Source organism: Lontra canadensis, unplaced genomic scaffold (assembly GCF_010015895.1).
Source record: "Lontra canadensis isolate GAN:19392208 unplaced genomic scaffold, GSC_riverotter_1.0 scaffold3, whole genome shotgun sequence".
Classification (NCBI taxonomy): domain Eukaryota; kingdom Metazoa; phylum Chordata; class Mammalia; order Carnivora; family Mustelidae; genus Lontra; species Lontra canadensis.
The window spans coordinates 52,185,920-52,202,978 of NW_022630997.1; the positions used below are offsets into that span (position 1 = coordinate 52,185,920).

Genomic DNA, 17,059 nt, shown 5'->3' on the forward strand with positions numbered 1-17,059 from the left:
TACTATAGCTCCAAGAACCATAAGATACCTGGGAATAAACCTAACCAAAGAGGTAAAGGATCTGTACTCGAGGAACTACAGAACACTCATGAAAGAAATTGAAGAAGACACAAAAAGATGGAAGACCATTCCATGCTCTTGGATCGGAAGAATAAACGTTGTTAAAATGTCTGTACTGCCTAGAGCAATCTATACTTTTAATGCCATTCCGATCAAATTTCCACCGTTATTTTTCAAAGAGCAGGAGCACATAATCCTAAAATTTGTATGGAATCAGAAGAGACCCCGAATCGCTAAGGAAATGTTGAAAAACAAAAACAAAACCGGGGGCATCATGTTACCTGATTTCAAGCTTTACTACAAAGCTGTTATCACCAAGACAGTATGGTACTGCATAAAAACAGACACATAGACCAGTGGAACAGAGTAGAGAGCCCAGATATGGACCCTCAACTCTATGGTCAAATAATCTTCGACAAAACAGGAAAAAATATACAGTGGATAAAAGTCTCTTCAATAAATGGTGCTGGGAAAACTGGACAGCTATATATAGAAGAATGAAACTCGACCATTCTCTTACACTGTACACAAAGATAAACTCGAAATGGATAAAAGACCTCAACATGAGACAGGAATCCATCAGAATCCTAGAGGAGAACATAGGCAGTAACCTCTTCGATATCAGCCACAGCAACTTTTCAAGATATGTCTCCAAAGGCAAAGGAAACAAAAGAGAAAATGAGGTTTTGGGACTTCATCAAGATCAAAAGCTTCTGCACAGCAAAGGAAACAGTCAACAAAACAGAGAGGCAACTCCTTTAACTTCTTAAAATTACTGATTGGTGTCTTTCATTAATTCTGGACAAAAATCTCACTTTTCTATTCAGAGAGCCTCTGTTCCATTCTCTTGCTTTTCTCCTAGCATTCCTGTTAAAGCTGTGTTCATCTTTCTGGCTTTATCGTCTATATTTCTTACTCTTTGTGATGTATTTTTCGTCTTTTTGTCTGTCTTTAATGCTTTTCTGGGTTGTTTTATGAACTATCTTCTATTTCCCTTATTCTCTCTGCAGCTCTGTCTCATCTGCTGTTAAACCTATATACCAAGAGTTCTTCATTTCTGTTCTTATATTTCCTAGCTCTAGAAGTTTCTATTTGACTTTTTCAGGTTTGCTTGGGAACTTTGTATTTCTTGCATGCATTGTCAATATTATCGTTTAGGTTTTTAGTGAAAAGCCTGTTTTATAGTCTATGACTAATAATTCAGACATATAATGTCTTTCTGGGTCTATTTCTGTTGTCTTTTTCTAGTGGTTCTCATGATGTCTCAATTCCTTGAATGTCTTCATGTACTTGTCATTATAATCTAAAGTTTACATACAGGAATAAATTGATGCTTAATGTTTCTGTTTGCTTCTGGCAGGCACCTGGGGGGACTATCAGTCTAGGCCTGCTTTATCCAAAGATCATATCTGAGTTTCTCTGAACCCCTCCTATCCCCTACTTGTAGGCATTGAGAATCCTGGGCTTGGATTATTTCTTGTTCACCACTACCCTGTTGGTGATTCCTTCAGGATATCAGCCTAGCATGGGGAGGATCTCCCATTAACTACTTACATTATTCAGTCCCTAGAATTTGATTTCTGTTCTGCTTCCTTATCTTGCAGGATCATTAAATCATAAATTCAGACTTGCTGGGATTGGCAAATGCTCTCAAGACAAACACAGCTTCTGTGCTCACTTAACTCACTTGTTCTCATTTATCATATTTGTACTGGTAATTTCTTATGGTCTTGTTATCTCTTTGTTGCTCTGGGAAAAATTTTTAAGTATATTTGATTCAGCATTTTCAGTACTTTTCAGTGGGAAGATTGATCTAAACAATCTAGCCTCTCATCACCCAAAACTTGAAGTCTATAATAGTATTAGCATTATCAATTTTATCAGAAAATCTGGCAGATGGAGTTTATTGTCATTTCATTTGCCATCATATGTTGAGGGTCTATTATGCAGCAGACACTGTTCTGTGAAATATTATTCAGCCTTAAAAAGGAATAAAATTCTGCAGTATGTGGCAACATGAATGCACCTTGAGGACATCATGCTAACTGAAATAGCCAGTCACAGAAAGACAGATACTGCCTGATTCCACTTATATGAGGTAGCTAAAATAGAGTCAAAGAAACAGGAGTAGAATGGTAGCTACCAGGGGCAAGAATGAGTTGCTAATTAACGGGTATAAAATTTCAGGTATGCAAGATGGATAAGCCCTAGAGATCTGCTGTACAATGTACTACTGCCTATTGTTAAAAGTACTGTATTGTGCACTTGAAATCTGGTTAGGGAATAGATCTCCTGTTAGGTGTTCTTACCTCAACAAAATGTAAATAAATAAACACTTTGCATCAGTTTTCATTCCTAGTATCTGTGAGATGTATCTATCAAAAAACATTACAGTGAAATGACTTATAGTCTGGACTGTGGAGCCATCAGCCTTGGACTCTTATTCTAGTCCTACCACTGGCTAGCTCTGTGACCTTCACAAGTTCCTCATTTTACTGTCATTTACATTTTACAGATGGGTGACTTGCAGTGTAGAGAAACATAACATGCTATATCATATAGCTAGCAAGTGAATGAGCCAGAATTTAAATAATCCAGGACAGGCTGTGCTCTTCTTGCTCTGCTTTCTTGTCGGGGATGATGACTGCTAAAGCACCTACAGACTCAAAACACTGTGATGTGTGAATAATGGAATTGATGATGAAAAGCTCCATTCTTTCAACCAAATCATCTGAAAAGTTGTGGAAAGGAGTACAATTCATAAAGGAAGCATTAATTTAGCAGTGATTCCTCAGTTGTCTTCAGTGTTCTGTAAGATATTACTAGATTCTTATTTAATAAAATGCTCATAAGGCAGATCAGCATGGGAACTGTGCAGCATGGCTCTGTTTTAGAGAAACACAATCCAGACCAACACATTAAAGACTGTGAGAAGACTTATGCTTAAAATAACAACACCCGAAAACTGTTGACTTTGAAACTTGTGGACTCCACAGAAAAAATTTTAAGAAATAGTAACCTGTATGCCTCTTTATGTAATATGTATGTATATTCTTAGGAGTGTGTGTAAATTAAAATCTTGGAAATCAGTCATTTTTTGAAAAAGAAGAAATATTGTAACTTAAAGGAAACAATTTTATACAGAAAAAAGCCATCCTCAAATTTATTCATTACTTTAAATCTATGTTAATACAATGGGTTTTCCTAAATAAGGTTATGTCAGTGTCTATAAAATCAAGAGGAAATACGAGATTTTTAAAAATTTATAACTCAATTTTATTATTCTTGATCATTGAAAGGAAAAGCTAGAATGATATCTTTATCATCAAGAAATTTTTATGCTTTTTATAAAACAATGAAACCACATTGTGAAGATTGACTCACACGGAACTGAGATGTTATCTGGATTCTTTCCCTTGCCTGTGTTTTGTTTTTGTTGTTGCTGTCATTTTTAAACACCATTTTGTTCCCCATTTGAAACTACAAATGAATTAGATAAAATCTTTAAATAGTGAAAAGTCAAATTGCTTTTTCACTTCCTGTTTCATCTTGTTCTAATGCTGCCCTTGGTTAGAAAAGAAGAATTAAGTAATTTGATTAGATATGTTGCACAAGAATGGAGACAGCTCTGAAAATGGAAAGGGTGTGGTTTTGAGAGTGAGACTGCCCTGGATTTGAAATTACGAGAAGCAGATACTGTGTGACAAACATAATGATAGATGCCATTTACACTTTATCTAACTTGGTTTTCACAATAACCCTCCTACCTAAGAAGGTAGTATTTTTAAAAATGAAGACTTGATACTCAGCTAAGTGAAGTGACTAGCCTAGATGCCATATTTCTTTTCAGAAGTCAGGAGAAGCAGCTGTGACTCTGCTTCATTCCACAGGGGTCCTGAACTGTAAATAAACCTAGGTTAGAAGGGATAGGTGATTGCGATGTGTTAAGAGGTCTGTAGAAAAAGGAATTCTACACCCAATATCCCTTTTTAAGGACTGTAATCAGGAAGAAACTATTTTTCTCTGCATGCTATGAAACCTAAACTTATTTTACCAGAGAAGCCCATTGTTACATGTGGTATTTAGGTTCCAGACACATTATTGATTGGATAAATTCTAAGAACTCATCTGAAAAACTAATCATCATTTACGATTCTATTTTTTTAGAAAGTACATCCTAACTTAAATACAACTAGCTTACAGATATTTGGAACATAAGGCATTCATAAATCTGGGATTGCTATATAAAGAAATTTACTTTCAAACTTTAAATTCACAAATCACAAAGTTGATTTCAGATGTATCACTCAGATGCCTGCTTTTATACAATTTTTATTTCATTTCCTGCCTATTTTAAGAAAGGAGATGCTCACATATTTATTTATTTATGTCTGTGTTTTGGAATCATTGTCTTTATTGTACTTATGCATTTATTTCTCCCAGGTCAAACCCTTTATTTCTGAATGATAGCAGCTTTACCAAGATATTAATAAAAAAGATTTGAATAGTGCAAGGTAATTTGTTGTGCTCTATTCTATAGTAGAATTATGAGCAAGCAGGTTGTTAAAAACTTTTTTGTTTTACTTTGTATACTTCATTTAGGCTGGGCTTTTTCATGTAACTGATGTACCAAACCTTGGCATGGCATCTATATATTATATAATAGTATTTTTACCTAAAAATGTTTTATTTTCCAGAGTTAAGACTTTTGGGTCAATAATAGTGAGAGCCATTGGCTAACCATTTTATAGTCATTACCAACAGGGATGCAGTAAAAACTTTGAAAATCATTTTTGTGTGGTTGAGGGTGGGCAAAGGGCGATAAATTGAGTTTTTATTTATGCCCTAACACACAGAATTATGTAAATGTGAAGGCTCAATGCCTACCTACACTCTACATTAAAAGGAATATCTTAATGTTCTTTGAAAGAACTTTTTTAAACAATTGCAAGCTTACAGAAAAGTTACAAGTCAAATGTCAAGATCTTCCCCCTCAAAATACATGAGAGCAAGTTGTTTACATGGTTCTCCATTACCCCAAATATATTAATATGTATTTCCTACTAACAGGACATCGACTACATCACTACCACTTACCAAGTCAGGAAATGAATATTACTACATTACCACCATTTAATCATGAGACCCTATTAAAGTGTTGCTTATTGTCCCAATAATGTCTTTCATGACAAAAGGATCCGGTGAAGAACCATCCAAATCATACATTACATTTAATTATCATGCTTCTTTCAGTTTCTTTCAAACTGAACCAGTTTTTCTGTCTTTTTTTTTTTTTTGCATTTATAACCTTGACATTTTTAAACATCATGATCAGTTATTTTGTAGAAGGTCCCTAAGTTTGGGTTTGTCTGATGTTTTCTTGAGATTTAGGATATACATCTTTGGCAGAAATTGCTGCTAAGTTCTCATTGCATTCTGTCAAATGGCATATAATTTGATTATGATTTTCACTTTGAACATTTGATTAGTGTGGTGTCTACCCACCATCCCTACTGTAAAGTTACTCTTGTTTCCCCTTTGCAATTAACACCTATTTTGTGAGGAAGAGGGGAGTGTCTTGAAACTCTGTAAGTGTATTTCTTACTGGTCTTTCGGTTTACTCATTGATTTATTTATATCAGTATAGACTCATGTTTTCCTTTTTTATTCAGTGCATCAAAATCTGTTGATATTGTTTATTATAAGGTTCAGGTTGTCTCCAGTTTGGCCAATGGGAGCACATTCAAGATGGGTTCTGATGTTTTTTTGACAGTATTCTCATCATTCATTGAGTAGTTCTTGCTTTATGGTGTAACAAGATATTTCAGGCTCATCAGGTACTTTCTGAGCCCCAACCTTGGAACCACTTACTTCTCCAAGGAATGCTGGTTCTCTTGTAAAGGAAATAATATTTAGAAGACATGGTCTGTGCTCTAGGTCCACTCATTGGTATTAGAGCACTACTGTTGCTTTCCCCAGGCCCTCTCCGTGGACACAGCTACTCTTATGTGCATATAGTGTCTTGTATTTTTTAATCTGTATATTGGAAACCATGAGTCCACACCAGTGCCTCCAGTTCTAATCCCAACAGTGCAGAGTTCATTCTACACATTTGTTAACTCCTCTTTTTGACAAAGAGAAAATGGTGTTCTATTACCTTTAATGCATTTTCCTTGATCAGTCTTCCTGAAAGCAACCATTCTATCTCTTCTGTATGGATGCTCTCTTCTCCTTGCTTGAGCTCTGACTCCTCATTCTAGGTTGTCCCTTGCCCCATGTGGACATTCCTTACCTTGCTGAGGCTTATACAGCCCACATAGGCCTGTTCTTCCTCAAGCTTTAAGTTCTCATGCCTGGCTGTCCTTTCCTGAGTCCCGTGTGGACACCCCCCTCAGCCTGCCTGTGCTCTGACACCTCATGCCCTGTGCCTCTTCTCAGATGTCCTTCTCACTGGGCTCTGCCACACTGTTCTGGGTCACTGAATTATGGATGGTGTCCTCACTGCTCTCAAACTCTGACTCCCATGGCTGAGTCACCTGCCAAATGTGTACACTCTCCTTATCCTTTGGATTCTGATACCTCACACTGGGCAGCCACACCATGTAGATGCTCCTCATTCTGCTTGGGCCTTGACCCCCCACCCTAGACAACACCTGAGGAGAGATTGTCCCATGTCATCCACCTTCCTCAGCCCATTCAGGCTCTGACACCTCGTGCCTGGCAGCTCTCCTACTCACCCTCATCCTGCCTGGCAGTAGCCCCTTGTTCTGGCACACTGCAGCTCCTCCCACAACCCCAGGCACAGATGCCCATCTTTGTGGGCTCCACCTAATGTTCAGTAAGGGAAGGGGGAAGAAGAGCCAAAAGGCTTATTAAAGTATTATGAAATTGTGTTCTGAAATGTTTTATTTAGAGGATCCCTTTGCTAGCTATTATAATGAAAATCAGAGCAAAAAGTTGAATTTGATGTACAAAAATCATTTTATTAGATTTTTTTATATTAGATAAGTTTACTCATATGCCCTGAATTATCTCCATTGATTAAATACTTTAAGATCAAATGAGAGATCAAGAAACTAAAAGTTCTATGTCTATTCTAGATGAAAGCATTTATAAACTGTCAGTTTAATATTATCTTATCCTGTCTACTTTCTCATATTTGATTTTGTCATTAACTATGGCACTGGTATATGAGTTGGGTGAACCTTTACATATGTTCTTACGTAAAGCCGAAAAAAAATTGCAAAAAGAAAAAAATAAAAATGTATAATGACCTTAAATAAACATGTTTATAACTTGATTTTTTTTTTCCTGTCTTGTTTAAATAGAGGAGTCTTCATTTTGGCTTCCCTTATATGGCAACATGTGCTGCCGCCTAGTTGCCCAGCCAGTGTGTATGGCTGAGGATGCGTTTGCAGGATTTCTTAATCAGCAGGTTGGAGGACTTTACATTTCGTACAATTATAGCTGCAATCTAGATTTTAATATACTGGCAGTTATTTCGCCTTCTGATAATAAGTATTTTTTAAAGCCTCTTTTAAATGGTAGTTTTCTCCATGTTAGACATAGAATGGGGATGGGGGGTGAAGGGGCTGAGGGTGAGAAGGGGGGAAGGGGAGGGGTCCAGTGCAGTTTTGATGGCTAAGGAGCTACCTATCCAGGTTCCTTGGCTTCATAACAGCAGGAACAGGATAATCAGCCGCAGAGGACTCCTTGTGGAAGCAGATGAGGACTGTTCCACACCTTTCACAGAAAGGCCTTTCTGGCAAACAGCTTTTGGCACAGTTTTAGGCCTCTGGGCTCCCAAAGCTGCCTCTGTGCCACCTACTCCTGATTTATTTATAACCAGACTTATTTATAGTCAGTAAATAATTAATTATGGGCTTCAATGAATCAATAACTTTTTTTTTAAAGATTCCATTAAGAGGAAAGAAAATTTGCATTCTTAAAGGGTAGTCAACATTTTCTAGTGTTCTGAGAATAGTAAGGGAAAATTATATTTTGAATATTGAGTTATTTTTATAATTTTTTGCGTCATCAGATGGATTGCTGTGGAATTTTAAGCACTAATTTTGAATAGACTAGCTTTTCTAAAACTGCATTGATTTATGATTTTATGTGTGTAAAAGTTATGTGGTATTCATTGCCTCCATTTTGCTTAATATTTTTGAGAATTTCAAACCCTTCTGTGATATTAACTTCCTCTGATTTTGGACTGTTGACTTACTGCACACTAAATTAATGGGTAACTCTATCACATCTAATTTTTTTTAATTAATAACTTTAATAATTGAAGTATTTTGTTGAATTTAATGATGATAAATAATGATTAAGGTTAATGGCTTCTTGAATTTTTTTTCAGCAAATGGAAGAAAGCCTAATTAGTTGGAGAAGGTTGTATTGTGTTTTAAGAGGGGGTAAACTCTATTGCTTTTATACTCCAGAAGAAATTGAAGCTAAAGTGGAACCAGTTTTGGTAGTGTCCATTAACAAGGTAAATAAAATGTTATTTTAAAAATAAAGATACAACATTTTGTAAAGTTTGTTCTTTTCTATACAATTCACATTGTTAACATTTTATGGACAAAAGAGAAGGACTGCTAAAATAGATTAGTTCAGGAGTGCCTGGGTGGTTCAGTTGGTTAAGCATCTACTTTCATCTCAGGTCATGATCCCAGGGTCCTGGAATTGAGCACTGAGTAGGGCTCCCTGCTTAGCGGCGAGCCTGCTTCTCTCTCTCCTTCCTGCTTGTGCTCTCTCTCTCTTGCTATCTCTGTCTCACTCTTCCAAATAAATAAGTAAAATCTTAAAAAAAATAAAAATAATAAGTTAAAAAAATAGGTCAGTTCATAAAGATAAAGTAATCTTCTTATTTTTTTTTCCATAACAGAGCTTATCTGGTAAAGGAAGTACTGTATATTTCCTAAGAAAACATAGTAATTGGAAATCTATACCAGTAAATGGGTTTTAAAACAGAGAATGCAACTTCACATTAATACTTAAATTTTTCATGAATTTAAGAGATTATAAACAAATTTTTAGCTCATGTTACAACAATTCTTTTCGTAGTTAATATTCAAATGATCCCATAAAAAGACATTCCTGAGAATACTTCCTGATTTCTTATGGGATTGATGGGCAGTTGTCTATCCTGGTGTCAAAACAGGAAAGCCTGACCCCTCCCCCTCCACCGCACACACGTGCACAAAAGCAAACACACACACACACACACTTACCCCATCGTCTTAAATTTTTCTTCATCTGTTATCCAAGCCTTGCCTCCCCCCCCGCCTTTTTGGCATTCCTACTCTGGAGTACTTTAATGGCATTTCTAGAGAAGAATATCATGTTTTCTATCCATAGCTTGTACTTAATTGTTTCTAGTTGTTTTACTTTGCTTGCTTTTGGAGTGGTTGAATTGAAGGCTATGGTAAAGTATGAGCCATCACATCTGTTAACTACATGTTCTTTTCTTTTTGTAACTGTACATGTTCTACTTGACTTTAAATTATCTTTTGAAAAAAAACATAAAGTTGTATGTCCTGAGAAACATATGTATACTAGTTTGCTAATCTATAAGGATTTGAGTTAATTTATCTGATCTTTTCCAGTAATAACATTTGGTCTGTTTCCATCCTGCTTTTAGAAATGATATTGCTTTTTCTTAAAGGAAATTCTTCAGTAAGACCTTTAAATTAAGTCCACTTAGTTTATCTGTTCTGTATATTAGGAAGATTGCTGTTATTTTTAAATAATAAATGTTAAAGTTATAACATGATGAATTTATTTAGGGTTAGATAATTAGGTTTATGAAAGTATATTTTTATTATTGAAAAAGTGATATTTTTTCATTACTTGCCAATGTTTTGTTTTGTTTATACAGTGTCCACTTTTCCCCACCTTTTGAAAATTTCAGATGTGCAGAAAAGTTGAAAGAATAGAATAATGATTAGTAGTATACTTCTCACCTGGATTTTTCAGCTGTTGTTAATATTTTCCCATATTTGCTTTCTCTTTAAGTAGTTTGAGTTTTTTTTCAGAACCATTTGAAAGTAAGTAGCAAACAGCATAACTTGTTTCTTCCCTAAAATATTTCAACAATGTTTCTCCTAAAAACAAGGACATTTCTTTTATAACCATAATATTATTACCACACTCAAAAAATCTATTGTTGATAAAATAATATCTAATATAAACAGAAAATTATCCCAATTGTCCCTATAGTGTTCTTTCTAATCTTTGTTTATTGTTTGATCCAAGACCCCCATCAGGGACCACAAATTAGCATCTGGTCACCATGTATTTTGATTGTTTCCTTTTTATCTAAATTGGACCCATCACTCACTGCCTCTTTTTCTTTTATTGTCTTTTATTATATTGACATTTTAGAAAAGTCCATGCCAGTCCCCATATCTGTTTTTGACTAATTGTTTCACTAAATTCAGGTAGCTGTTTTTGACAAGAATTCTACATAGATGATTCTGTCTAAACTGTTTTTCACTAGGTACCTAGGTAGTAAAAATGGAATTCGCTTACATGTTGCACAATAGAATAAAAATCATCCTGAAACTAATTAAAACATAATCTAATAAAGGATATTTTAAAATTCATTTATTTTATTTGAAAACTCTTTTCAAGGTATTCATTTTACCATATCAGTCCTTTATGGCAGACAGAGCCGGTAAGTCAGCTCTGTTTTATAGGTATGTTATTTCTGTTTTATAAGTGAAAAAACAGACTCACAGATCAGATAGAACTTGTCTAGCTAGTAAGTAAAATTATATGGCTCACTGTTTTTCTATTTCCTCACAGACATACTGCTAGACTAGATCTGGAAGACAAAATTAGACTTTTTCCTATCTCCGTACCCACTCTGAATAAGTTTTGAAAGTAAGAAGTATCTCTGAAATGAGGTTGTGAGCCTGAAGCCACAGTTTCAACCTCAAGGCAATGGTGTAGATATGTGTTGAATCTTTAGCATTTAAATTTAAGAGGACAGTTATAGTGGAACCCCACTGTTACTGTAGCCAGGGTATCTGTATTTTCTTGTCTGATGACAAGGGTGTAATTCCAGAAAAGCAGTTAACAGTGTTTACATGGCCCAGCTGAATTGACCTTTTTTCAGTTGACTCATTTTTCCTTATGGTAATAAAAGCTGATGGCCTGGTGACTGATGTGATTTGGTAGTCAATCAGCTCCATTATTAAGATGACTGAAATCACCATACTTAGAAATCCCAGTGGTGGTTTCACAATTGACCATTACAAATTCACAGGAAAATGATTAATCTAGTAATTTGTATAGACTTGACCTTAGACTTGGGGACAACGTGGGCTGTATTTGACCCTGAGGACTGATGACATAAATTGTCATTGTTCATGACTTTTGTCTCAAGTACAAAAGAGGATTCTAAGATTACACCATGAAATAAGGGTTAGGTTGAGAAGGTTAATAGAATTTAGTTGCTGATCTCAAAGATTGAACTGATACCAAGGTGTTCCATTCTCTAGTGTTGTGATGTTGCTATCTTCATTTTCTCTGGGGCTGATTCCTGCTCTCTCTCTCTAGCAGTGCTCCTGTTGGCAGTTCCTACTCCCACTTCGGGTTTCCTTTGAACCCTTCCATTCACCTGAAAACTGTTCTTTAGCAACAAACACCCTGGTTTCCTTATTTAAATATGACTATTTCTATCAAGAAGTCTATTTGTTTCTTCTGTAAGCCTGACTGCTATGTAGTTATATCTTCTATTAAAGTCATTTTTACTTATTTTTTCTCAACTTAGCCAATGATTCAGATTTATGGAGAAGTTGAAACAATACTAGAGGTACACTCATGCCACCTGGATTCAGCAGTTACTCTTGCTGTCCAGTTTGCTTTATCTCTAGGTGTTCTTCTTGGGGGGAGTTGAAGCTCTTTGTATTTTGTTTTTAATTTGTTTTATGATGGTATAGCTTACATAAAATAAAATTTACCAATTGTAAGTGTACAATTTGGTAACTTCGACAAATAATATATGGTTGTGTAATCATTACTACAAGCTTTGAATTATAGGTTTTTTAAGCATTTCTGTGAGAACATTTAAGTTCTATTCTCTTCACAAATTTCAATTATACAGTAGAGTCGTCAACAATAGTCACTTTCAGACCTTATTTATCTTATAGCTGTCAGTCTATAAAGCCTCTTACCTACATTTTTTGCTGACCCATTTGAATATGTCTCCAGCATTGACACTTCATCCCTGAATATTTCAGCATGCAACTATAAAATATAGGAAACTCTAAAATGAAAGTGTGTGAGTGTGTTTGTGTGTGTAAATGAAATTACAGTACCATTATCACAGCTAACCAAATGAACAGTAATTATCTTACATCATCTAATAACCCAGTCCATATTCACATTTCCCCATTTTCCCTAAGATGTCCTTTTAAAAGCTTTTGCTTTCAATCTAGGAATGTTCAAGGATTATGCATTCTTAAACTGTAAATTAGGTCTAGAGGCTTGATTAGATTCATTCTAAACACTATTTACAAGCATGTTTCATGCATGATGACAAATACTTTATAGGGCATTCTGTTCAGGGGCACATGATGTCAGGTTGTCTCATTATTGCCAATGTCATATTTAATGACCTGGTTAAGGTGGTGCCCCCAACTCTCTCCAGCATAAAGGTAAGTTTTCCTCTTTACTATTAGCAGGTAGTCAGGGAGGTGATAGTTTGGCACTGTGTGAATATCTTTGTCGTCCAATAGTCTTTCACATAATGGTTTTAGTGACCTGATTGCCCTTGTCTGAATTGCTTATTACACTGGAGATTGCATATGTTATTCTCATAATATCCCTCATTCTACATGTGTTAGCTGGCATTCTTTTGTAAAGGACTTTTTTTCATCGAGTAGGAATGAATCCCAGTCCCTCCTGAAAAGGCAGGATGAAAGCTTACTGTTTTAATTACCAGTTTTCAGAGTAAGGAGTTGGTATTACATATTGGTCTTACACGGATATTGGCTCCAATATAGGTCTTGGAGCAGTATTACTCTCTCCAGAAGAAGCAAATGAGCATTGTGTCTGTTCTGTTCTTCCCGTATTAATGGTAAACTCATAGATTTTCATTTATTCAATGTTTTAAATTACTTGGTTTTTAAATATAAGGTAGATGTTTTTTATTGTTTGACTTTGGAAATTTCTAAGGATACATGTATTAGTATATTCTCAAATAAACAAGATCTTTGATAAATGCCAACTTGGTATTTTCTGATCTGTAGAGCTGGTAAGCACCAAATAAAACTTAAAGAATAGTGATTTTGTTTCAGTTTTTAGTATATTTTCGATCTTGGGTCTCTAAGATCTTTTTATGCTTAATAATGTTAAATATTAAAGAACAAATCAGAATTTTTTTCTTTTGGTTGTCTTCTCTCATGATTTAGAAAATAATTTTGTTTAATGCCACTTTAAAAATTACGTAAAAACATACATTTTGCAGTTGCTAAGGTATATAAATAATAGTTTCTTTATTTTGATCACAGGATCTGTTCTCTAACTATAATTTTTGTTCTTCTAAATGGCATTTCCTATAAAGCTAAGTTAGTTTATTAATTTTCATAGGGAGCCATCTGTGGAAAGAGTCACATTAAGGAAAGAAAAGCCTAAGCTATTCCCCTCCTCTTTTCAATCCAAATTTGAAAGGATGGTTTACTTCAAAGTGATTGCTTCAACTTCAAAAAAACTTCCCTGTTAATGTTCTCGAGCAAGACATTCCCAATCAGGGGTATTTAATAGAGCCACTATAGAATCCTCTATACATTGCAGAAAGCATTTTATTAGCTAAAGTTTTATCCATTGCCAGTGGGGTGGGGAGTGGGATGGAAAAGTGGTGTGGGTTTTTGCGATCAAAAGTCTTTTCTTGCTTTAAATACTATATATCACTTTAATAACTAGTAAAAGTTATGCTAAACAAATCAGTATCACTACTTGGTGTTATAGACTTTTATTAAATTGTCTTGAAACTGCTTTTAGCCATTATGTTTGTCATGGACCCTAGCAAGCAAGATTATTATGAAGCACATGGGATTTTTTTTTTTTCTGATTATGTTAGTCCTTTAATGTCCCAGTCCTACCAATGATTTAGATTGTCCTTTATTAAATATAGCAAAAATAATTATTTAAACAAATCTTTTCCTTTAGGAGTTTACATCTGATTTAATTGACATAAATTGAAAAGAATTATGTCGCACTAATACTAATCCTTCCTAAAGCTTGGTTTAATTTATGGTTATGGTTTACGTATTTCAAACATTCCTTGCCATATATTGTGAAGGTATACTTTTTTTGACATTAGAGTATATATAAGGTCTAAAGCTAGTTTTTGGCCAGCACAATTTTGTTTTCATTCCTGATTAACAAGACTTTAGACCAACCACCTTTCAAATAACTCATTTATTCTTACAACATGTTTATAAGGAAACTGTGAGTTAAATAGTGCTATCTCTGCCTTATAGGTAGGAAAGCAGGTGCTTAGTTTTTTGTACTTGTATTTTATTTTCAATTTTTGAGGGGAAATTTAAAGATAATCTATATAGAGAAGGGTAGAAATAAACCTATCTCTGCCCTCACACATTGCCCCCACCATAGAATTATTTTGAGGCAAATCCTGGAGACTATATGATTTTACTTGTAAATTTAACAATTATGCTTTAGAAAAATATATAGTCATATATATATATTTTCAATATATCAAGAATTCAGTGTTCAGATTTCCCAGTCTTGTAATTTTTAGATTAGTTTTTGAATCAGGATTTTGAAATAAGGGTTTATATTACAGTTAATTGATTTGGTCTCTTAAATCTCTAAATCTGTTGGAGTGCTCTAGCATTCTCATGTTCTTTCTCTCTCTCTCTGTCTCTCATACACACACACATATACACACACTCTCTCTCTCTCATACACAATTTGTTGAAGAAATTTATCCTACAGAGTTTTCCATAGTCTGGATTTTGTTACCTGCATCTTTGAGTTGTCTTTTTCCTTTTCCCTTCTGTTTTTGGCTAAGATTTCGGTTGGTTGGTTGGTTGGTTGGTTAGTAACAATATGTCTTAGGAAATACTGTGTACTTTGTTGGGAGGCATTTAAAGATTTTTTTTTTTTTGAGAGAGAGAGAGAGAGGGAGCGAGAGTCTGAAGCAGACTCTGCACTGAGTGTGGAGCCTGACATGGGGCTGATCTCACAACCACAAGATCATGACCTGAGCAGATACCGAGAGTCTGATGCTTAACCAGCAGAACCAGCCAGACACCCCATATTGGGAAACATTTAATATGTCTGAGTCTTCTAGTCATATTAACATTCACAGATGAGCATTGTTTAGATCCTTTATTTCATTAGGGATTGCAAACTGGTGATATTTTAATATTCTTCATTTATTAGCTGGGAAATTAATACTTTGTCACCTATTGGGTTGAGGTACAATTCTTAGAGGAAACAGAGAATAAAGACTTTAAATAGTTACCAAAATAATGAGGTGGTTCCCTTAGCATCCTTCAAAAGAGACAAGTGAGTTCATTTTAAATATCATTCTTAATTAATAGATTTAAAGACTTCATAGTCTTCAAATTCATGTAGACTTCATGCATCAATCCATTATCATTGTTATTGATGTTCAGATGGTCCCATCTTTGGCTACTGAAAGCCTCTTCATTTTGACTTTTGAAACCTTTTGATACAACCCTAGTAATCTTTGATTTCTGATGGGAGAATATGTTCTGGGATTATCTTGTACATTTCCTCACCCAGGCTGAAATCAGCCATCTCTGTAAAGAGCTCTGATACCTTTTAGCAGTAAAGAGTATTTAGAAACCATAATCTGGGTACATAGTAGACTTTTTAAAGATCATATAGTCAAAAGGTAAGGTGAGAAATGGTTTGTAAATCTAGTTCTGATTTAGTAATTTCCCAGTATCACAGAAACCAACAGGTTGAAGTACAGTTTTAATTAAAAATAATGAACAACCAACCTAAAAGAAACTTTCCTTTAATTTCAGAGTTAACTGTATTTTGTCATAAAATTGACTTCTTAGATTTATTGATTTCACTTGGCCTTCTCTGAGTACCCACCATCTCATGCAGAGGAAAGTTGCAGTTCCGTATATGGTGACTGACAAAAGAGGTCCAGCCAAGGATTAAAATTTCACAGTGAATAGTCTCAAATCTATCCACAAAGCAATGAAAGTTGACTGTAAAACCTTCCAAATAAACTAAATGGTTTGGGCAGAAAACTCTGTCTTTGGATAGAAAACTGATTTCAGAAAATCAGTGTCCTTATCTATAAAGAGTAGGATTAGGATCACCTGTGGGATCTAACTTTGTCAACCTGTAACTGTCATTATCTGAGTTTTCTCCTATCTCATTCATTTATTCTCCAAATATATTTCAAATACAATGAGTGACAGACAATATTTTAGGCGGTAGAAAGAGTGGGAGCAAAAATACCTAAGCTGCTTGCTTTCATATCCTAAAAGGCACCTTGTGTTTTCTAATCCATTCCTCCTTTGAGAAGTGCAGTTTTAAGCACTCTTATTGGTACTTTGTCCACACGAAAAACAACTTGCATAGACTTTCTGACATTATCAGAAACTTAATTTGTTTAATGACTTTTTCTTTGACATGCAGTTTTTTGGTTGAAAAAATTCCCATTAGTTAAATTATTTTGGTTGATAAAATATAGTAAGTTAATTCAAATGATCTATTTTGTATTTCATTTGCACCTTTTAAAAGCTTCTCATGTTTTAAAAATTTAGTGGTATTTATGGTTCTCAGAGTTAATGGAGTGTATAATGTATAGTATTTTTATATTATTGCATTATATTCTCTTAGAAGGATATAAATGATCCAGTTCATCAGATTTTCTACATCGCTATTTTCATTTGAAATGATATCTTGGTATTATTAAAAATATACACATTCATCTATAAAAATCACTTTCCTTATTTAAAAGTTAAATTCATTT

At 34.6% G+C, this 17,059-nt stretch overlaps 1 protein-coding gene across 2 annotated transcripts in view; it reads left to right on the forward strand.

The window, feature by feature from the left end:
* RTKN2 (rhotekin 2) overlaps nucleotides 1–17,059 on the forward strand; it is a 71,770-nt gene that overhangs the window by 43,701 nt on the left and 11,010 nt on the right. For both annotated transcript variants that reach the window (XM_032842289.1, XM_032842297.1), the window contains exons 8-9: nucleotides 7,389–7,495; nucleotides 8,423–8,554. In XM_032842289.1, coding sequence (XP_032698180.1) covers nucleotides 7,389–7,495; nucleotides 8,423–8,554 — 239 coding nt within the window. The remainder of the gene's footprint in view (nucleotides 1–7,388; nucleotides 7,496–8,422; nucleotides 8,555–17,059) is intronic.